The sequence below is a fragment of the Mustela erminea genome, chromosome 12 (assembly GCF_009829155.1).
Source record: "Mustela erminea isolate mMusErm1 chromosome 12, mMusErm1.Pri, whole genome shotgun sequence".
Taxonomy (NCBI): Eukaryota; Metazoa; Chordata; class Mammalia; order Carnivora; family Mustelidae; genus Mustela; species Mustela erminea.
This window is the reverse complement of record NC_045625.1, coordinates 51061368-51085374: the sequence shown is the minus strand read 5'-3', so window position 1 is coordinate 51085374 and position 24007 is coordinate 51061368. Positions and strand designations below refer to the sequence as shown.

Here is a 24007-nt window from a genome sequence, read left to right as displayed (position 1 = left end):
GCTGACTGCAGATTGGTGAACGAGAAGGGTCGACATTAAGACAGTTTCTTTTACACTATTTCATACAAACATTACCAGTATGTCTTTTAGTAAAATGTTGATGTCATTAAAAATTCAAATGTAAGGAGTTTAGCGCAGTTCTATGTGAACATTACAAAAAGGACTCGGCAACTATCAATCAGATGCATTCGGCTGAGCGAATTTGTTTGCACGCTATTTATTTGAACTAAGTCTCTAATAAGCCTCTTTTGCTAATTGGACTTAACATTTATGTTACTAAATGAGAAGCGTTTTGGCTGCCATATAGCATGGTAAGACCTACCCAGTGGAATAAACAACTAACATCTGTTATCTTGTCCTGCTCCAGCTTGGATTTTACCAGTTAAGTACATCAGTCCTGAAGTCAAGGTTATCAAATATGTGAATCTCTGGCTCAGGCATGTGTATGTGAAGTCAAAGAAATAGCACATCATGAGTGAAGACTAGCCAGCTGAAAGATGCTGGATGCAGCCAGCCCATTTTGTTTTAACCTTTACAAGCCCTACAACCTTAAGCAAAAACCTTAAGTAGGAGTTATGATTTCTGTAAAGTTTTTATAATAATTATTTTTAGTGTCTGCCTTTTTTTAATAATAATTATTTTTAGAATTAATTTCACTTTTTTCTTTAGCATTAAGATTTTATGCTGATAATTGGGTGAAAAATAATTGCTTTTTATAATACATTTATATTTATTTTCTTTTTGAAAAAAGAAGCTAAATTTGGATTTGGCTGGGCTTCGGAGGGAAAAAGAAGACTTGCTGAGGAAATTGGAGTCCTCATCTGAAATCACAAGTTTGGCAGAAGAAGTTTCCCGGGTGATAGTTCCACGGATACAAGTTACATCACTTGGTCCTTCAAGGAGCATGGATTTGGAGATGAAGCAATTGCAGTGTAAATTAAAGGTAATTAGAAATTTTAATAAACATGAATACATATATCTTTTCCTCATAGTTCTGGAGTCTACAAGTCCAAGACCAAGATCCTTAAAGACATGTTTATATTGATTCTAATTATGGTATAAATAATTCAAAAGTTATTAATACTATATTTGACCTCATCATTCTCTTTTAGCCTAGCAGTTTCTTATTGGTAACTTACAACACTATCTCTGAGAAAATGACAAGATACAATGGAACCCTGTTAGAAGATGGCAGAAACTAGCCATTGTCATTTCTCTTTCACTACTGAACTCCCCTCTAACCTCCATCCCTCCTTCCACTGAACAGAATTCCTTTCAAACTTTAGTGTATCAACATAAATAGAATTGTTTCCCTCTATACAGTTGCTACTGTTTTAATTTGGTGTTTGTTGGATGGAGATGAGAAAGGAGGAGGGAAATTATGGAGGGAGAGAGAAACACAGGGCAAAGGTGGTTGGTTTGGTAGACTTTAGCAAGTTAAACCTGAGAATTAAGAGTAAAAAGCCGTGTTCATTTTCTTTGTAAAGAATACTAAGTCCAGGTAAAATTATCAACAACTTAAAAATAAGGCTGACCTTAGTTTAAGTGGAATTACCTTGTAAAAAACAGGATTTGTGATATTTAATTGGAAAGTTCATTTTCATACTGTTTAAAACATGCTCATTTATTCCTCACATACTTAATTATTTTGTTTGGTGGGTTTTGCTAGCTGGGAGCTCTAAAGACACTCTATGTGGGACCATCACTATAATGAGAGTCACTAGAAAGTTCTGGTTGGAAATGCACAGAGTCCATTAGGAATGGAGTAACTATGACTGCTGAAAGGGCATTAGAATATTGAATTATCGAACAGATTCAGTTGTTTTTAATTCAAAATATGATAGGTGTGCACTCCAGCTGAAGCAGTCTCAGCCTGCTACTTCTCCGCCATCTTGACTCTCCAAAAGTATCTTTAAATGAAGGGTTACTAAGAAGATAAAATAGGAGGATGAAGTTTAAAGTAAATGAATGTATAATTACTTGAAAATATTTTGCTTTGTTAATAATAGATATAATAATATTAATTTAGATATTTCCTAAATACCATCTTCTTCAGAGTTTTTATGTGCAGAACTTGCCTCAACCACTACATTTCATAAGTTTAAATACCTTACATAATACAAATATGAGAAAAAATAGTGGTGCAAGCTTTGGTGCATACATCTTTTCTTAAGATGCGTTTGTTTGTGAAAAAGTGGACTAAAACTATTTCAGTGTTAGGTTTCTTACAGAAAAAATCTTTGAGATATACTTTGATCTTATCTGTATCTACTACAGAAACTTTAGTTCACAGTTCTGTAAATTAAGTGTTCATGCTCCTAATATAACTTTAGTTTTCACCAAGATAAAATAGAATGTTGGATCCAATAATACCTAATCTGATTTCTTAATTTTTTAAAGTGGTTAATAGCTCTACATTGATTTATATTTTACTTACTTGGTTTTATATACTATGAAATCATCTAACATAACTTTGGAAATAATAGACCCATGTCAATATCTGTAAGTTGTTTACCTTCTGGTTTCCCATGGTGTAAGTTTTCACCCACATATAAATCTCTCTTCACTTTGGAGGAATGTGTGAGTCACAAAGATAAGACTATGAGAATGTCTGGAGAAAGTTAGGTCATACTCCATGTATGTTTGAAGTGAAGTGTCCATATCTAGCCTGGAGTCCTAGAACACTGACCAGGCTACATAGGGACAGAAAGGATAAATCTTTACTTCTGCCTTGTTTCATGTTTTAATATGGAAGTACCTTAGAAGACCAGTGCCTTAAGGTGTATAATACACTCTGTTACTACAAATCTGTTTTGATATTCTATTAATTTGCTAGGTCTTCCTAACAAAATACCACACACTGCATGGCTTAAGTAATGGAATTTCTTTTCCTCATAGTTCTGGAGTCTACAAGTCCAAGATCTAGGTATCAATAGGTCATAGGTTCTTTCGTTAACTTGTACCTCTTATGGTCAGTCCTGCGGCTGTGTTATCTGTGTTCGCTCTCCTCTTCTAACAAGGATACCAGTCATGTCTGGTGAAGGTCCACCCATACAACCTCGTTTTACCTTAATTATTTCTTTAGGGCCTTATCCAAATACAGTCACATCTTGAGGTACTGGGGTTAAGACTTTAACATACAAATTTTATAGGGACACAATTCAACCCATGGCAGATAACAACTTGCTAACATCATAATTTTCTAAAAAAAACCTTTCTTGTTGATGTTTTTATGCCTAATTAAGAAGATACTCATTAGATTTGAATATATTAAAGATTTACATGATCTTTTAAAATTTTATCCAGGTAATTTTAGTCTTTTCTGTGTAAATTCTTAGGTATACCTCTTAGATACACATGGTGTATTGAGTATCATTTCATTGCTCATATGTATTTTCTGTATCCTCATTTTTACCTCTATTATACATGTTTCTTCAAGGTATCCAACTATATATAGATAGATAACCAAATATTTAGGTATGTACAAATTCCTTCCAGTAGATGATGTGTGTTATTTATATTTAGTGTATTTATAGTTATTTATAAAATTTGAATTTACTAGTACTTCAGTTTATATTTGTGGCTGTTTGACTTCCTGAATATTCCTTTGGGGTAGACCAAGTTCTTTTCCAGTTTTCCAGTAAGTCAATAATGAAGCATCATAGCTTTTAAACTACTGTTCCTTTATAGGTAAATTATTGCCAGGCTGGTTCTACGTCCTTTACATATATTAACTCCTTTAAACCTCATTTTTAGGGGTGCCTGGGTGGCTCAGACATTAAGCCCCTACCTTCAGCTCAGGTCATGATCTCAGGGTCCAGGGATCACGCCCTATGTTGGGCTCCCTGCTCAGTGGGGAATCTGCTTCTCCCTGTCCCTCTGCTCCTCCCCACCTGCTTGTGCTCATGGTCGCTCTCTATCTCTCACAAGTAAATAAAAATCTTTTTTTTTTTAAGATTTTTTAATTTTTTATTTATTTGACAGAGAGAAATCACAAGTAGACGGAGAGGCAGGCAGAGAGAGAGAGGGAAGCAGGCTCCCCGCTGAGCAGAGAGCCCTATGCGGGACTCGATCCCAGTACCCTGAGATCATGACCTGAGCCAAAGGCAGCGGCTTAACCCACTGAGCCACCCAGGCGCCCCAGTAAATAAAAATCTTAAAAAAAAAAAAACAAACCTCACTTCTCTCCTGTGAGATAAAATCTATTACTCTATTTTACTGTTGAGAAAGCAGAAACACAGGTTAAATTAATTGTCCAAAGTCAACTGAACTACTAAGAGAACCGAAATTAGAACTCAATCCCTCTGACTTTAGAGTCCATGCTTTTACTTAGACACTCTGCAGTTTAAAAACAAATAAACAAACAATAACAACAAAAACCCACCTTTAATAAACTTAAGCAGGAAAGCTCTAACCACGATGGATTCTTACCATTGTGACATTTTTGAAATGAATGTTTTGTTCCAGATTTGAGGTCATGCTGCAGATAAATATTGTATAGTAGAAATGGAAAATATTAGAGACCTTGGGTTTTGATCACTCTTTGTGCATTAACTTCTTATGGGACCAGACTGAGGAAATAATTTCTCCAGAGGTCTAAAGCAGGGATACCTTTCTACCCACTTCATAAGGATTTTTAAGGATCAAATGAAATGGCTGTGAGATTTAGAGATTCTGGTAAAAGTATATATCAAGCTGGTGTTGTTTTATTTACTATAATTCAGTAATCCCTCAACTCTCCAGAAGTCAGACTTACAGCATTTTCAGTCACCTAAAATAACAGCCTTAAGTCTAAAAACAGAAAAGAATCAAACAACTACCTTAAAATTCACTTAATTTATTCCACTAAAGATACTGTCAGGCTTCATTTACCACCAGTTATCTTTTTTATTTTAAATACAGCTCCAGTAAGTCTATTTGTTCAACTTCTCAGCAGAAAAGACCTCAAAAGATTAGAAGTAGGCATCTTAGAGGAGCAGACAATTGTTTTTAGGCAGGAATATGGATGGCAAAAGTAAGAAATTTTGGCCAAGGGATTGACAGAGAGAAAAAGAAAATAGGAAAATAGTAAGGTAAAAATACAAAATTAGAAAAACAGCAGTCTGGTACCATTTAGAGTAAGGGTCAGTAGCCATTTATATCATAATAGTTCCAAAAGGCATGACAATATAATGACATAGTGATGACTTACTATAGCAAGTTAACATATATAATTAATACAGTGATAATATTTATAATATATCACTATATTGAAGTATCACTATTATAGTGTTTCATGTAAGTATGGATGTTCTTGTTTCTAAGTGAGTGAACAATCATTCCAGAGAGAATTGAAAATTAATGGTAGAAGCAAAAGCTTCAATTATCTGCTAAATTCACTAGTGTGGAATATCTTATTCTGCCAGTGCTTGTCAAATATGGTAGAAATTTAGATTGCATTACACAATCAAAAAAATTTTTTAACTTGTATTTTATTTATTTATTTAGAGAAAGAGTGAGAGATTGAGAAGTGGGAAACAGAGAGAGAGGGAGAGAAAGAATTTTAAGCAAGCTCCACTGCTGAGCATGACATGGGGCTTGATCCTGCAACCCTGTGATCATGACCTGTGCCGAAATTCAGAGTCAGACACTTAACTGATGAGCCACCCAGATGTCCCCACTTAATCAAAATTTTTCACATTCAGTACACTTGCTATTTTTAAGAAACTTTCCATATTTATTGTAAAAATTAAAAATTATTTCAAATTTTATATTTAGATATGCTTTACCACAGAGATATTTTGAAGTCTGACTAATGAATTTGACTCTCATTTACATGATGTGATTAATGGTTTCATCTTTTCAAATTTATGTTTCATTTAGTATGATATGGTCAAAGCTGGGAATAGTTCTAACGCAAATGATTGTAATTACTAGAAAGATTAGCAAAATAACTATTCCAAATACTTTTAAAGCTATCACATTTTATTCTACTTATATTAATTTAATATTTTAAAATTTCAACAAATAAATTAATGTATGTTAACACTATCATTTAGATGGGGAAACTATAAATATCAAAAACACTAGGTAATATCTCAGATTACATGTTTACTTGGAACTTGAGTCCAAATTAAGAGTTAGGGTTCCTGACACTCCATTTACTACCTCTGGCTCCCGGGCTGTGCAGTCAGCAAATACCACAAAGCTGTTCTGCTTTGAAAAACTGATGTTTGGGTCCCTGGGTGGCTCAGTGGGTTAAGCCTCTGCCTTCACTTAGGTCATGATCTCAGGGTCCTGGGATCAAGCCCCATTCGGGCTCTCTGCTCTGTAGGGAGCCTGCTTCCCCCTTCTCTCTATGCCTGTCTCTCTGCCTATCTATGATCTCTGCCTGTCAAATAAATAAATAAAATATTTAAAGAAAAAAAGAAAAACTGATGTTTGTGCATAGGAACTTGAAAAATAAGTAGTAATAGTAGTAATAAATTGAAGTAAGGAAGTATTTAGTATTAGTAAAGTTCCCTATCAGTTATCTGTCACTGTCATACAAATCCTAAAATGCAGCAGCTCAAAACAGTAGCAGTTTATTAATTCTTAAGATCCAGTGGGTTGGACCGGGCAGGTCTTTTGCTTCTGTCTTTTGTGTTCTCTCTTGTGCCTGCTGCATTCTTTTAACTCAAGGATTTATCTGGACCAGAAGTTCCAAGATAGCCTTACTCACAGCCGATCTGCAGACCGGCTGCCCGGGTCCCTCCCTACTTCTCCACATTGCCTTTCCTCCGTCTACCCTGCAAGGTGATCCCAGGCAGTGTTCTGAGAGGGCAAAAGTGCAAGCTGCAAGGGTTGAGGCCCAGGATCTGGTACTTGCGTAATGTCATTTCTATCACTTTTTTTTTTTTTTTTTTGGACAAAGCAAATCACGGGCCAGACAGACTGAAAGGGTTGGAAGCTGAATCTTACCTCCTAATGGGAGGAGCTGCAGAGCATTTGTGACCATATTTGGTCTGTTTTGGGTTCTTAGTAAACCTGCCATTCATTTTAAGTGATCTTATTAGCTCATTAAAATACTAAATTAATCACATGCACATATACATTTTATAAAACAGTCCATGTTTCTTTCCCATACGTGTATTTTGGGTATGTGCTTTTTACAGTTGTTATACAATGACATTCTTCTGTGGTTTTGGTATGTTATATAAAAATTTTAGTGTACCATAGTACTTCTATTAAAACATATAAAATAAAGCATTTAAAAATAATAAAATGTCCTTCTTAATTATAAGCATAATTTTGCAAATTTAACTCTTCATGAGAATGGTATTTATTTGTATGCTGCATTCCACCAAAGACTGAAAGGTGTATTTGATTTTATGTGTATTTTTAATCTAGAATGCGACTAATGAACTCACTAAACAGTCATCAAATGTGAAGTCTCTGAAATTTGAACTCCTAGCAAAAGAAGAACACATAAAGGAGATGCATGAAAAGTATGTTCTTGATATTTTTATTCATTGTATTTGGTGCCACCTAGTGGTAGTGAGCTCTATTAAACATTGCCCCCAAGAAATAATACTGCAAGTTCAAAATGAAGTTTTTCCTTCCTTAGTTCATGTTTAAACCTCAATAAGAAGAAAGTTTAAGAATATTACCTATAAGCATGGTTGATGAAAGACTATTTACTATTCTTTATTTAGAGTAAGAATATTTAAAGTTAGATTTTTGTTTTTAAACATTTAATTTTGAATATATATAAATTAATTACCTAAAGACTATAAACAGAAAACTTATGAATGTGGTAAATATTTGGACAAAAATATTTATGTAGATTGATCTTTTATTGGATTTAATGCCTAAACTTATAGAGCTAAGGTGGAGAAAAAGGCAAGTTTCACTTGTTTCTAAAAAGGAAGATTATAAAAGTTTGTACTTCATGTGTTTATTAGCAGAAAGGGGTTTGAAATGTTCTATCTCACTGAATCAAAATGATTTCCTTTCTATATCTTTTATAGATATATTGTTACAGGTTAGGGGTGATTACATGTTTAGACAGAATTCCAGTCTGTTGTTGATAGTTTGAGAAATATATCTATCTACTGTACATACATGTATACCACATTTAAGTGAAGATAACTTAGAAGTGATACTAACAGATGAAACTACAAGACTAAAAGATTGGTTAATTTTTTAAACAAAATATCTCTGGGTTTATTTATGAGCCTCAGAAGCAGTCTTGTTTACTATTTAAGAGTGAAGCCTCTAGAGACACATTCTTTGGATCCTGGCTCCTTGACCTGCTGGCTCCGTATCACAGTTTAATAACATCCACTCATAAAATTCTTGTGAGGCTTGAACGACTGTGTGTAGAGCACTTGTAACAGAGCTTGGCACACAGAAGATACACTGCAGATGTTGCCTGTTACTATTCCATAGGACCAGTAGTAGTCGCCATTGCAGCTGCCGTTTCACACAGGTTATCTGTGAAGCTGCACTGATAGGTCAGTTCAGTCATAAATGATATTAAATTAGAAGATACCATGCCCAAGGTTATTGTGTTTCTATATCACGGTATGAGATTTTAAATTTGTTTATTATTGTATAGAATTGTTTCCAGTCAGTGTTAGGCTTGTTCATGATCTCCAAATTTCAGTTTGATTTTTGATAGCAATGCAAGAATATAGCTTAGATATAATGATTTTAATTTTTCATAAATTTTGTCAATCTTTCTCAGTTATCCTATTTTTTATGTCTTAATGTATATATAATACTATAATTACCAGTAACGACTGGATTATAAATTTTATAAAAACTCAAACTATTAATAGAGCAATATTTCTTCTCATGTAATTATCTTATTTGCAATTAATATCAGATAGCATTTAAAAATTAACAGGAGGTATAGCACTGGATAGTATGTAAGATTATCATATAATCATATAATCACTGTTAAAATATTTTCTATCATCTCGATAAAACATCTTTTTTCCCTTTCAAGGATGTCCCGAATGGAGAGGGATATAACCATGAAAAGACATTTGATAGAGGACTTGAAATTTCGACAGAAAGTAAATCTGGAAAGTAATGAGAGTATTAATGAAATGTTAGAAAATCTTGAAAAAAAGGTATCAGCTTTTATGTTCTCAGACGTTGAAAAAAATCACTGCCCTCTTATTTATTGATACTCTTGAGTATCAATCTTAATAAATTTATAGAAAATATTCATAAAATATGTATACTATTACATAATTATGTTACTTGCTCTGAAATTACATTCTTTTAAAATTCAAGACTCAAATCTCATATATAATGTAGCCGCACATTCTCTTTATATTTGTGAACATATCATGAGAAGATAATCAATTTTAAATTTAAAAACCTTCGATGTTTCTTTATACAATTTAGAATTATTTGCTTTATTTAGTTTGCTAACATTTATAATGATTGAATGAAGCATATATTTTTAAATGAAAAAGGTGATAACGAACTACCAGAAGTTCTTTAAAAAATGTACTCACCAAAAATTTTTTTTTTTTTTTAAAGATTTTATTTATTTATTTGACAGAGAACACAAGTAGGCAGAGAGGCAGGCAGAGAGAGAGGAGGAAGCAGGCTCCCTGCTGAGCAGAGAGCCCGATGCGGGACTCGATCCCAGGACCCTGAGATCATGACCTGAGCCGAAGGCAGCGGCTTAACCCACTGAGCCACCCAGGCGCCCTCACCAAAAATTTTTAAGTGTACTTTTTCCTTCTGTACACTTAATTCAGTGTACTTAGAAAGACAGTTGTATTTAACACAGTTGCATATCTGACCCTAAAGTGGAAATCAGCAATTTGCTGACTAAGAGATTTTTGGTTTTTTTTGTTTTGTTTGGTTTTGTTTTGTTTTGTTTGTAAGGTGCTATTTGCACAACTCATAAAGCAGCTTGTGCTTTGACATTCACTAAATGTTATCCACTCCAGAGAGAACATCTCCCTTACTTTCCTTGTTGGAAATAAAAATGTAAGTATCTGTTAGCTCAAGTGGATTTAAGAGAGAAAATTTTACATGAGCAAGACAAATGCACATGGATTTTCTTTCTTTTTCTCCTCCACACATCCATGTATGTTATAATTACTTCCTATAGGGGTTTTTTTTTTTCAGTGTTGTCATTTAAATACTGCTGATTTTTAAACTTTCATTCCAGATGTCATTCTGGATATGGTCTTAGAATCTTTTTATAAGTAATTACATATCTTTAGTAGCATTAAGTGAATAAAGAGAAACTATTTCTTCTTTCAAATGTATAATTAGTATGTTGCAGCACTTACTTAATTTTATCCTAAAAAGTACATGTTATATGGTTATAACTGAAAGTTACCCATGACTCAGCTTGCTTAAGAATCAGAGACAAACATCCCCTACTTAATGGAAGTTTAGGTTAGTAATGAAAGGAATCATAGTTAAAATTAGTAATGTATTATTAGGCAGACCACACATATGGCCAGAGATTTTTAAAAATCACTGTACAAATTCTTATGTTAAATTAAACTAAGCTTTGCTGTAATACTGTTTTCTCTTCAACATGTGATGATACCAGAATGTTGTTAAAAATGAAAGGGGTAGTATTGCAGGACAGCATTTTAAATCACAGAAATAAAAAAGTTATAATATTTATAATTTTGATGAGTTTATTTTAATAGGGAAGATTTTTCTTCCCTGCCATTGTTTCTGTAATGGCAAATTGTTTCCATTATTAAAAGTTGAAGTTGTTAAAAAAAAAAAACCTTCATTCATACCTTTTCATACCTTTTTGTGCATTTTTCATTTTTTAATGATTTAAGGGTTTTTGTCTCATTTGTGATATAAGTTCTACAAACCTTATACTTGCATTTGATATTGTGTATTTTTAAACTTTTATTTATTTAAATTTGATATCATTTATGAGAGAATAAAGAAATTAGACTTATTCATGAATTCGTTTGGTTTCTGTTTAAACAAATGGAGTTTATGACTAGGATGCCTTAACCGATAATAGTTACCTTTAGGCTTTTGCTATAGGTGAAGACACTAACTGAAGAATGTTCCAATAAGAAGGTATCAATTGATTCACTAAAGCAGAGACTCAGTGTTGCCGTGAAAGAAAAGTCACAGTATGAACAGATGTATCAAAAAACTAAAGAGGAATTAGAAAAAAAGGTACGCTTTTTGGACGTGTTAGCTTAGAAATGGAATGTTATCGTATCTTTTTAATTTTTAAAGTCCTCATTTTTTTTCTCTCCAAAACTATTATGAGCAACTTAATTGTTTCAGATAACTGCAAAGTACATTTCTGTCTCTACATGAAACAGAATTTGTTTAACATTAAAGGTAGTGCTATATTAGAGAAACAGATTTTGTGTCTTGATAATGTGTTTAAATGAACACTATTGTTAAGAACTGGCCTAAGTGGCTATAAATTTTTTGGATGCACTTAACCTTATAAACTAATTAAATATTTCTATTTGATTTGTGATATCTTTTGCTCTAAAATAGCTTCCATGTCTTTAATGATGTCTTTATAATTTTTAGAAATATAAATAACTTTGATGATAAATATATGAGAATATGTGCACAGGATATTTTATTGAAAATAAATGAAAACAACCATCCATTTTAACCAAATGAAAATAAATACATATGGAAAGAGAATCATGAAACCATTTTTTTTACCTGACATGTATATCTAAGTCCTCCTGATATGTTTGTGAATGATTTTCTATTCTGTGATCACTGGTCTTCTGCAGGATGTCAAGCTTAGTCTCCTAGTATCAAAAATAAGTGAGACCGAAACTGCAATGGCAGAGATTGAAACGGCGGCGTCTAAGCATCTTCAGGGATTGGCACTGCAAAGTGAGCAGGCCCTAGAAGGTGCACAGAAGAAGTTGTTGTTAGCCAATGAGAAAGTGGAAGAGTTCACCATCTTTGTAAAGGTTTGAATTACTTGTAGTTTACTAACTGTACTGTACTTGAGGAGAATGATGACCTCCTTGATATGATGTGGGAACACTCTGAAGCTTCTGCTTTCTGAATCCACAAAGCATCTTCTCCTACCCTACTTGCCACAGTGTTCAAAATTTGTCTAGAAAAGGTCTGGTTTTACAGTTTGAGTTTAAATTTTTCCACCATATTTTTAATATTCTTAATATCAATTCAGTTATGATCATAATAACCTTGTAATCAAGACAGGTTTTAAGATAAAAGAATTAAGTCATTTATGTACTCTATTCTTTTGAAAATCCAGCAAGGACAATCAGAAACCTGCCCCAGATCTACTGAAGCTCAAAGACATCTGAACCCCAGTCCATAGCCTATTAGACATGGAATGGATAGAGGAATGGTAAATGACTTAGCAGAACAAAAGGAACAAATCAAAGTGCCTGCAAAGGCTGTACTTTCTGTCCAGAAATTATCTGACAGATGAGGAACCCCAGAGAGGCTCAGTCATTGGCTACACAAGGAACTATGATGTGGGGGAAGGGTTTGTTCAAAAGTCCTTCTAAGGAGCTTTTCTGGCGTCTGGTCTGTGCTTTTGCCCCAATACTCAGACAGTATTCCTCCCTTAGCTCTTCTGGGAAAATCAAGGAAAAACAGCTCTGGTTTCAGAGTTACTAGGCACTATGGACCAGGAATCTGGTGATTGCTCTACTCCTTTAGTCCCACCGTGAGTTGTTGATACCTCCTTTTGGTGCCTTTTATCCCATCTCATATTATAGCTAGCAAATGGATCTCTTGCCGCCAGGTAGATGATGAGTTTCTTAAAGTTAAGGACAGTGTTTTATCAATCTCCACCTCCACAACATCTACAGGTACCTCGCAGAATAGTCCACTTGTGGTCATGATCACTACTTAATCAAACTATATTTCTATTAGAAATAGGAAATTTTAATGTAGTTCTTTGGCCTTTCAAAATAAGCACCAAAACAATGTGATTATGGTGGGAAAGTCTCTTGACCTTCTCTCTTTTCTCCTGAAATCACAGTGTTCTGTTTTGTTTTGTTTTTTAGCAGTCTTTGATGAGCTTGAGTTACTTGTGCCACTTGATGGCATGTGTGATTAAAAACTGGCATATCATGTACCACAAAGCTGTAGTAATCAAAACAGTATGATACTGGCACAAAAATAGACACATAGATCAGTGAAACAGCAAGGAAAGCACAGAAATAAACCTGCAATTACATGGTTAATTAATCTTTGAAAAAGGAGGCAAGAATATGCAATGGAAAAAGCCAGTCCCTTCGAGAAATGGTGCTGGGAAAATTGTACAGCTACATACAGAAGAATGTAACTGGGTGACCATTTTCTTACACCATGCACAAAAACAAACTCAAAAGGGATTAAGGACCTAAAGGTGAGACCTAAAACCATAGAAATCCCAGAAGACAACATAGGCAGTAATTTCTCTGACATCAGCCATAGCAGTGTTTTTCTAGATATGTCTCCTGAGGCAATGGAAACCAAAGCAAAAATAAACTGTTGGGACTACATCAAAGTAAGTTTCTGCACAGCAAAAGAATTAACAAAACTAAAAGACAACCATTGGAATGGGGAAGATATTTGCAAATGATATCTGATAAAGGGTTCATATCCAAAATATATAAAGAACTTATAAAACTCAACACCCCCAAAACAAATAACCCAATTAAAAAATGAGCATGAGACATGAACAGACATTTCTCCAAAGAAGACATACAGATGGCCAGAAGGCACATGAAAAGATGGCTCATCATCACCAATCATCAGGAAAATGCAAATCAAAACCACAGTGCAGTGTCATCTCACACATGTCAGAATGGCTAAAATCAAAAATACAAAAAACAAGTGTTGGTGAGGATGTGGAGAAAAGGAACTGTTTTGCAGTTTTGGTGGGAATGCAAACCGGTATAACCACTGTGGAAGACAGTATGGTGGTTCCACAAAAAATTAAATACAGAACTACCCTATAATCCAGCAGTCTTACAACTGGGTATTTACCCCCAAAATATGAAAACACTAATTTGCAAAGATCTATGTACCCCTATGTTTATTGCAACCATATTTATAATAGCCAAATCACTGAAGCAGCCTAAGTGTCCATCAGTGGATGAATAGACAAAGAAGATGTAGCACATACATATACAATGGACTGTTACTGAGCCACAAAAACGAATGAGATCGTGACATTTGCAACAACATGGATGGATATAAAGTATAATGCTAAGCGAAGTCAGTCAAAGGAAGACAAATACCGTATGATTTCACTTACATGAGTAATTTAAGAAACAAAACAAGTGAAAAGAGAGAAAAAGAGACAAACCAAAACAAACAGATTTTATCTATAGAGAACAAGCAGATGGTTACCAGAGGGGAAGTGGGTGGAAGGATGGATGAAATCGATCAAGGGGATTAAGAGTACACTTATGACAAGCATTGAGTAATATATAGAATTGTCGAATCACTATATTATAGGCCTGAAACGAATATGACACTGTATGTTAACTATACTGGAATTAAAATTGAAAGAAACTGGCATAACACAGCAGTAGAAATTTATTTCAATATATGAAATATTTTCAATCCATGGAATTTTTATAAAGTGAAATTTTAAACTACAGAATCACATAACATCATTACTTACTGTCTCTTTCCCGAATAACCCCCCTGTTATTTGAATCACTCAGTTAAATTTGCCACATATATATATGTGTGTGTGCATATTCTAAAATATATTATTTTATATATTTTAATATGTTAGTGTTATCAAATCAGTTTTTTTTTCTGGTTTCTCTCTCTAGATTGGTAGGTAGTTTGGCATCTCCTAAGCCCCCCGTAGAGACTTCTCTGCTCAACATAGAGTATTTTTAAATCCACTTACCTCCATAGGTATTGATCTTATTTATAAGAAGTAACATTCCTGAACTTATAGATTGAATATAAGATGGCAGATAACTGGATCTTATGTATAATGTTGTATTCTTCATTCCTCTAAAAATAGGAGCTTATGATATTTTATACCATGTTAATAGTACCCCATTTAGAACAAATCCCTTACTTTGTTTCTTTGGAAATCATAGATACCTTGGGAGTTTTCTCATTTTAAAAATATCTACAAAATGAATGGAATAAAACATTTTTTCTGTTTTATCTCTTTTAACAAAGGTTTCGATGGATATAAAGTCAAACCAATAAACCTTGCCTCAGAGGACCCCAAATGATTGCAGAGTATTAATTTTAGTGAACGTAATTTACCTTTTTCAGATTTAAAAATGTTGTTTCTTCCAAATACTTGTTGAATAGTCTCACTCTTTAATTTCTGGTAGCACTTTCATTGAATATTGTCATTACTCATTATGTAAAACCATTTTTATTATGACTTTTAGCTTCATAAGCCTTTGTTTTTTGTTTTCTGTTCAGATTAGGGTTTTGTTTGTTACAGTTTTAGCCAAGATATAAAATATGAAATAATTATAAGATTTATTTAAATGCCAATTATTGTTTTTTTTCCTGAAATATCCTTTGAATGTGTCCTTTTGATTTTTTATTTATTTTTTAAGATTTTATTTATTTATCTGACAGAGAGAGAGACAAAGTGAGAGAGGAAACACAAACAAAGGGAGAGGGAAAGAAAGAAGCAGGCTTCCTGCTAAGCAGGGAGCCCAGTGCAGGGCTTGATCCCACGACCCCGGGATCATGATCTGAACCAAAGGCAGATGCTTAATGACTGAGCCACCCAGGTGCCCCAGAATGTGTTCTTCTTAAAAACAATTGATAACCAAAAGTTTTAAAAATAGAAAAATGAATTTTATAATTACATATCTGATTATTATAGACGGTGAAGTTTCATGACCTTCATGATATTATAATGGGTATACTTCATCACAGAAAATAATTTGGCAAAAATTATCCTGTAAAAAGCAAGGTTTTTATTTTTGTCCAAGGATTCGAATGATATTTAATGATTAAGTAATTTCTAATTGTTGAAGAATGACATACTACTCCTTCATATTTTTCGCCAACAATGATGTAGAGTATAAATGTCTTAATAGATAAATTAAGAATTGCTGTGGTTTCATGTCATTGTAATTTGAGTTTATATTTATATTTATTTATATTTATATTATATATTTAATTTATATATAATATATTTATATTTACTTTATTTTTATTATTATATTTATATTTTATATATATTTATATTATGTTTATATTTATATTATATTATTATATTTATATTAAAGATTATATAATAGGAAAAGATAAAAGAGATCGATAAGCCATTTTTAGTACTCTTTCAGAACCTTTCCACTTAGTTTCCATTTGGTATTGGATTACCTGTCTTAGAATCAACTGATTTTATTGCCTTTGAATAACATGCATAATTTAGGGCCCTAAATTTATTGCATCAAAGTCTTGGTGAGGGGAGGGCCCAAAAAGCTGAATTTAACAAGTTAAGTGATTATTATGCATAATACAGTTTTTAAAACACTTCCTTCAATTGTTTTTTATCAACTGAATCTATATATGAGTTGGTGTTTAATCAAAGCCTAATGGTAATTTGAAATTTGTTTTTCTTCACTGTGATTTAGAGCCAGTGTATAGTTGATACTGGCACTATTTCTGCTGCTTAATCCATTTTTCTAATAAAGGGCAACCAGCAACTAATGCCAAACCAGAAACATTGGCAAAGACTGGACATTTGGTTCTGAGGAATGAGATGACTACCATCCTTTTCTTCTTTGCACACATGGCCCTAGGACCATGTGGAAATGCCGAGGAGCCACTATCTGAGGCTATATACTATCAGTGACTTCCTAAATCTTTACTGTGCTAGAGATCAGCTTTTGGAATATTTAAGACCTTTCATAGTTTGGCACCATTGTGCCTAGAATCTAATCTTCCCACTACTCTCCAACTTTCCCCCATACTGTGTTCATTCCTGCCTTCGCACACGTTCTCCTTCCCACTGAACACGTTGTTATTCATTATCCCCAAAGCATTGGCAATAGCATGTTAATAAGACTCATTCAGTTCTCAAAGATTTTAATTTAATAAATAAATTTCATATTTAATATAAATTTCTTATTTATATAAATATAAATTTAATATTTATTTATTTAATAAATAAGATTGAAATTTATTGATTTTATATCTGGCTCAAGAATGGTACTAGACAGGGGCACCTGGGTGGCTCAGTGGGTTAGAGCCTCTGCCTTCGGCTCAGGTCGTGATCTCAGGGTCCTAGGATGGAGCCCCATGTCGGGCTCTCTGTGCAGTGGGGAGCCTGCTTCCCTCTCTCTCTCTCTGCCTGCTTCTCTGCCTACTTGTGATCTCTCTCTTTCTCTGCTGAATAAATAAATAAAATTTAAAAAACAAGAAAAAGAATGGTAATAGACACATAATCACTGATTAGATTGAAAACTCTGTGAAGGCAAGAGCTGGGCACATTCCTTAAAGAGCATGAAGAATGTACACAGTTCCTACATGGAACATTGTGATCACCAGGACTCATTCTGTACAGAGATTATTAGGGTATCATGTAAACAGAAGTACTTAATAAATATTATTACTAGTATTAATAGCAATAATGTTTGTTCTGGCCCTGTTGTGGAATGTGTTCCCTTTAGTCTATGCATTTTTCACAGGGCACAACCAGATAAGAGAAGAGGTGGAGTGACCATCTGTTCTAGATCTAGGCTTGAATATGGAATTTTGCCCAGGGGTGAAATCAAGCGCTTTGAGCATGTGGGCTGGGTGTATGTGGCAGAGCTGAGACTTTAAATCCGCTTAGTAACTGAATAAAACACACGAGGGAAAATTCCTAGAAGTATTTGCTCAGTTTGATTGAGCCCTGATACAGGCTTGTTAATGTGCTTATATGTGTGAGTCATACACCAGATTCTAGCTTCTCAATGGTTTTTGTTAGCTCTGAAATAAATATCAGCCAAAGAACAACATTTAGCTGGAAGCTTAAATCATTTAATTACCAATATGTGCTTGCTTTGGAAAGATTTAGTAAGATGTTTTGGGCATATAAATTTCTTGCTTCTTTAATGAGAACATTTGTGGAGCACTATAATTTTATTTTTATATGTACAGTTTGTTAATACTTAGGCACTGATCTACTCTCTTAATTATGATTTTTTTCTGTTCTCTTTTCCCAACTTTAATGAGATAGAATTGACATCTCACACTGTATAATTTAAGGTGTACAGTGTGATGATGTGGTATATGTATATATTGTGACATGTTTACCATAATAAAGTTAGTTAACACAACCATCACACCTCACATAATTACCATTTTGTTGTTGTTGTTTTTATGGTAAAGAAATTTAATATCTACTCTTATAGCAACTTTCAAGTATACAATACAGTTTTGTTAACTGTAGTCCCTATGCTGTACATTACACCCTGGAATTTATTTTTCTTACAACTGGTTATCTGTACCCTTTGACCAGTGTCTCCTTCCTCCACCACTTAGCCCCTGGAAACCGCTGTTCTACTCTTCTGCTTCTATGAATTCAGCTTTTTTAGATTCCACAGGTAAGAAGCATCATATGGTATTTGTATTTCTCTGTCTGACTTATTTCACTCAGTATAGTGCTCTCAAGTTCCATTCATGTTTTCACAAATGGCAAGATTTCCTCCTTTTTATGGCTCTATAGTACTCCATTGCATATGCATATGCAATGGAGTATTATAGATAGAAGAAAACAATATATATATGAAATATATGAATGAAGGAAATTATATATATGATATTATACACACACACACACATACATATATAATGTTTTCTTTCATCTATTCATCCATCCATCAATGGATCTGAACCCTGAGGTTATTTTCATGTCTTAGCTATTGTGAAGAATGCTGCAGTGAATATGAGAAGGCAGATATTTCTTTCAGATCCTGCTTTCATTTTCTTTGGCTATATTTCCAGAAGTGAACTTGCTACGTCATATGGTAGTTCTACTTCTAATTTTTTAAGGACCTCTATATTTTTTTCCATAATGGCTGTACCGATTTACATTCCCACCAAGTGTGCACAGGATTCTTTTTTGGTTCCATCCTTGCCAACATTTGTTATCTCTTACCTATTTGGTAATAGCCATTCTAACAGGTGTGAAGTGATATCTCATTGTGATTTTGGTTTGCATTTTCCTAATGGTTGTTGGGACTGAGTACCTTTTTATGTACTTGTTGGCCATTTCTATGCATTCTTTGGCAAAATGCTTATTCTGATGCTTTGCCCATTTTAAATTGGATTGTTTGGGTTTTTGCTATTTATTTGTATAAAGTTTAAAATTGGGAAGTATGCCTCAAGTTTTGTCTTTCTCAAGATTGCTCTGACTATTCAATCTTTTGTAGTTCCATATACATTTTAAGATTTTTTTTTTAATTTGTGAAAAATGCTATTGGAATTTTGATAAGGATGCCATTGAATCTAAAGATGGCTTTGGGTAGTATGGCCATTTTAACAATATTAATTCTTCATGAGTATGGGTTATCTTTCCATTTATTCACATTTTCTTCAGTTTCTTTCATCAATGTCTGATAGTTTTCAGTTTATAGATCTTTCACTTTCTAGGTTAAATTTATTACTTAGATTTTAGTGTTTAGGGTTGCTATTGGAGATGGGATTATTTTATTTTTTTTTAAAGATTTTATTTATTTATCTAACAGAGATCACAAGTAGGCAGAGAGGCAGGCAGAGAGAGATGGGGGAAGAAGGCTCCCCACCGAGCAGAGAGCCTGACGTGGGACTCGATCCCAGGACCCTGAGACCATGACCCAAGCCGAAGGCATAGGCTTAACCTGAGCCACCCAGGCGCCCCTATTTTCTTTATTTTTTAATCAATGTTTTGTTGTTAGTGTATAGAAACACGACTAATTTTTAAATGTTGATATCGTATCCTATAGCGTACTGAATTTGTTGGTTAGTTTTGATGATGTTTTGGTGGAGTCTTTAGGATTTTCTATATATAATATCATGTCATGGGCAAATGAAGACTGTTTTACTTCTTCCTTTCTGATTTGGATGTCTTTTATTTCTTTTTGTTCCTTAATTGGTCTAGCTAAGACTTCCAGTACTGTGTTGAATAGGAGTGGTGACAGTGGCATCCTTGTCTTGTTACCAATCTTAGAGGGAAAGCTTTCAGCCTTCCATTGTTGAGTATGATTTTAGCTATGGGCTTGTCATATAGGATCTTTATTATGTTGAGGTATGTTCCTTCTATACCCACTTTGTTGAGAGTTTTTATCATGACAGGATGTTGAATTTTGTTAAATGCTTCTTCTGCATCTACTGGGATGATTGTATGATTTTTATCCTTCATTCATTTAATGTAGTATGTCACATTTATTGATCTGCATATGTTGACCCATCCTTGCATCCCAAGGATAGATCCCACCTGATTATGTGGTATGATCTTTTTAAAGTACTGTGAAAATTTGTGCAGGAGAAATGTAGTGGTTAAATCTTCAGGGAGGCACGAGGGCTGTCCTGGTCATCAGTTTCTTCAGCAGCAAAAACTGATGAGGTCCTTTGCAGGACAGGCCACTGTGAACTGAGGTTGCGCCTGCTTGCATGGCTGACACTGCTATCCCTAGCTCTTCTTCCTTGTTCCAAGCCATCTCCGAACATCTCGGTTGAGCCAGTCTCTGGGTGAGATGAAATTGCAGCAGGTCCTTCATGCAGTGCATCAGAAGTCTAGGGAAGCTAGTTGCTCACCTTACTCTTTCTTCTCCAGGGAGGGGAAGGAACTGTTGAAACTTGGAGTTCCCTCTCTGTGCTGAGCCACACCAGCCTGGGTGATAGGTTGATACAAGCAAAGTGAAGCTGTCCTTTTCTTTTATGTTTGTTTATTTTCAGGTTTTTGTCCCACTGTGTTTTGGGACTTTGAAAGGAAGGCATATGCCCTCTCCTTCTCCTTTCCTTGATATTACTGGCAAGAATTTAGTTATGGTGGTGAGCCATCTTAGACTATTGAGACAAAAGCAATCTCGACTTAGGAATAAAGCACAGATGCCTCTTTCATTACTACTTTTAATATTTGTCCTACAGGGACGCCTGGGTGGCTCAGTTGGTTGGACGACTGCCTTCGGCTCAGGTCATGATCCTGGAGTCCCGGGATCGAGTGCCGCATCGGGCTCCCAGCTCCATGGGGGGTCTGCTTCTCTCTCTGACCTTCTCCTCGTTCATGCTCTCTCTCACTGTCTCTCTCTCAAGTAAATAAATAAAATCTTTAAAAAAAATTGTCCTACAGATTCTTGTAAATGCAAATACACAAGAAAAATTTATAATTATGGGATAATACAACCAAAATGTGATTATCAGTCACATGTTTTTAGACACAGAAAGTCCAAGAGAATCAACTCATTAACTACTAGAACTAACCAGATAATTCAGCAATAAGGTCTAAACAAGGTCAACAAACGAAATAAAGTGGACTTCACAAGTAATAATATATTTTAGAATGCTATTTTTAAATTTCTGTTTATAGTAACAAAACATGACTCTTAAATACCCAGAAATAAATCTTTCAAGAAATGCAAGAAACCTGTAAATCAGAAGAAAAAACACTAAAAGCCATAAAACGGAACTAAGTAAATGGAAATAAGTATTGTTTTCTGGATGGGAAGAATCAATACTGTATATATGAGAGTTTATTCCAAAGTTAATCTAAATGGCATTGCAGTCCTAGATACTGACAAATTGATTCCAAAAGAATAGCTGAAAAGTAGGAATAAAAATGACTGATGAAAAAGAATGAACAGAGAGAGGAAGATTTTCCCTAACAAACACCAAAACATGCTATAGGGTTATGGTAAATAAAACATCGTGATTACTGTAAAAATAGATGAATAGAACATTAGACAGGATAGAATTCCATCATTTCACATTCCCACCAATAGTGCACAAAGGTTTCAATTTCTCCACGTTCTTGCCAACACTTGTTATTTTCTGTATTTTTGATAGTAGCTGCCCTAATATTTGTGAGGTAACATCTCAATGTATGAGCTTTTTAAATATTTTATTCCATTTATTTAATCTAGACAAAAACAGTTCACACAATTTTCCCCTTCTGCCCATCCCCTTCCCCCCACACCTCAGGAAACCACCATCCTGTTCTCTGTATCTATGAGCTTGGTTTGGTTTTGCTTAGTTTCCACACATGAGGTCATATGGTATTTGTCTTTTTCTCTCTGACTTCTTTCCTTTAGCATAATGCTTTCAAGGTCCAACCATGTTGTCACAAATGGCAAGATTTCACTTTTTTAAATAGATGAATAGTATTCTATTGTGTATATATACACCAAAATTTCTCTGTCTATTCATCTATCGATGGACATGTAGATTGTTTCCACATCTCAGCTATGCTAAATAAAGCTGAATTGAATGTAGGGGCACATAGATCTTTTCAAAATAGTGTTTTTGTTTCCTTTGGATATATATCCAAAAGTGGGATTGTTGGATAATGTGGTAGTTCTCTTTTTAATCTTTTGAGGAACCTCTGTACTGTTGTCCATAGTGGTTGTACCAATTTAAACTCACACCATCAGTACACAGGGGTACCTTTTTCTTCATATCCTCACCAGCCCTTATTTCTTGTCTTTTTGATAGTGGACATTCTTTTTGGCTATAAGGTGATATCTCATTTTGGTTTTGATTTATATTTCCCTGATGATTAATGACGTTGAGTTGTTTTAATGTACCTATCGGACATCTGCATATCTTCTTTGGAAAAAGGCCTTTTCATATCCTCTGCCTAATTTTTAATCAGATTGTTCGTTTTATGTTAAGTTGTATGAGTTCTTTGTGTATTTTGAATATTAGCCCTTATCAGATATGATTTCCAAATATTTTCTCCCATTCAAGAGGGTTTGCCTTTTCATTTTGTTTATGGTTTCCTTTGCTGTGCAGAAGTTTGTTAGTTTGAGGTAGTCCCACTTAAACACTTTTGGTGTCAGAATTTTTTTTTAAAATCATCAAAACCTATATTAAGGAGTGTATTGCCTATGTTTTCTCTTTAAAGTGTTATGGTTCAGGTCTTAACTTCGCTCTTTAATCCATTTTCAGCTAATTTTTGTGTATGGTTTTAGATAGTGGTTGGGTTTCATTCTTCTGCATACGCTGTCCAATTTTCCCAACACCATTTATTGAAGAGACTATTGCTTCTCCAATTTTATTCTTACCTCTCATCATAAATTAATTGACCAGGTATTTATGGGTTTATTTCTGGGATCTATATTCCATTCCATTGAACTGTGTGTCTGTTTTATGCCAATACCATATTGCTTTGATTACTGTAGTTTTGTAATATAATTTGGAATCGGGGAACATGATACTTCCACCTTTGTTCTTTTTTCTGAAGATTTGCTTTGACTATTTGGAATCTTTTGCAGTTCAATGCAATTTTAGGATTGTCCTATTTCTGTGAAAAATGCTATTGAAAGTTTGATTGGGATTGCATTGAATCTATACATTGGTTAATGTGGACATCTTAACAATATTAATTCTTCCAATCCATTACCATGAAATATCTATCCATCGATTTGTATCTTCTTCAATTTATTTCATTAATGTCTTACAGTTTTCAGTGTATAAGTCTTTCACTATATTCATTACATATATTCCTAGGCATTTTATTCTTTTTGATGTACTTATAAATGGGATTTTTTTCATAATTTTTCTTTCTTATACTTCATTATTAATGTAAACAACAGTGACTTGTTTTTGTGTATTGATTTTGTATCTTACAACTTTACTGAATTTGTTGGTTAGTTTTAACAGTTTTTTGATAGAATGGTTAGGATTTTCTATATATAATACCATGTCATCTACAAATAGTGAGAGTTTTACTCTTCCTTTCCAATCCAGATGCCTTCCCCCTCCCCCTAATTTCTCTGGCTGGACTTCCAATACTATGTTGAATAAAAATAACAAGAGTGGACATTTTTGTCTTGTTCCTGAGAGGAAAAGCTTTCAGCTTTTCACCTTTGAGTATGACCTTAGCTGTGGGCTTCTCATATAT

The 24007-nt window shown here is 34.0% G+C and overlaps 1 protein-coding gene across 4 annotated transcripts in view; it reads left to right on the top strand.

Moving 5' to 3' along the window:
* Window positions 1-24007, top strand: part of CNTLN (centlein) — a 292701-nt gene that overhangs the window by 247259 nt on the left and 21435 nt on the right. For all 4 annotated transcript variants that reach the window (XM_032307449.1, XM_032307446.1, XM_032307448.1 and 1 more), the window contains 5 exons: window positions 752-943; window positions 7369-7466; window positions 8972-9098; window positions 11014-11151; window positions 11739-11924. In XM_032307449.1, coding sequence (XP_032163340.1) covers window positions 752-943; window positions 7369-7466; window positions 8972-9098; window positions 11014-11151; window positions 11739-11924 — 741 coding nt within the window. The remainder of the gene's footprint in view (window positions 1-751; window positions 944-7368; window positions 7467-8971; window positions 9099-11013; window positions 11152-11738; window positions 11925-24007) is intronic.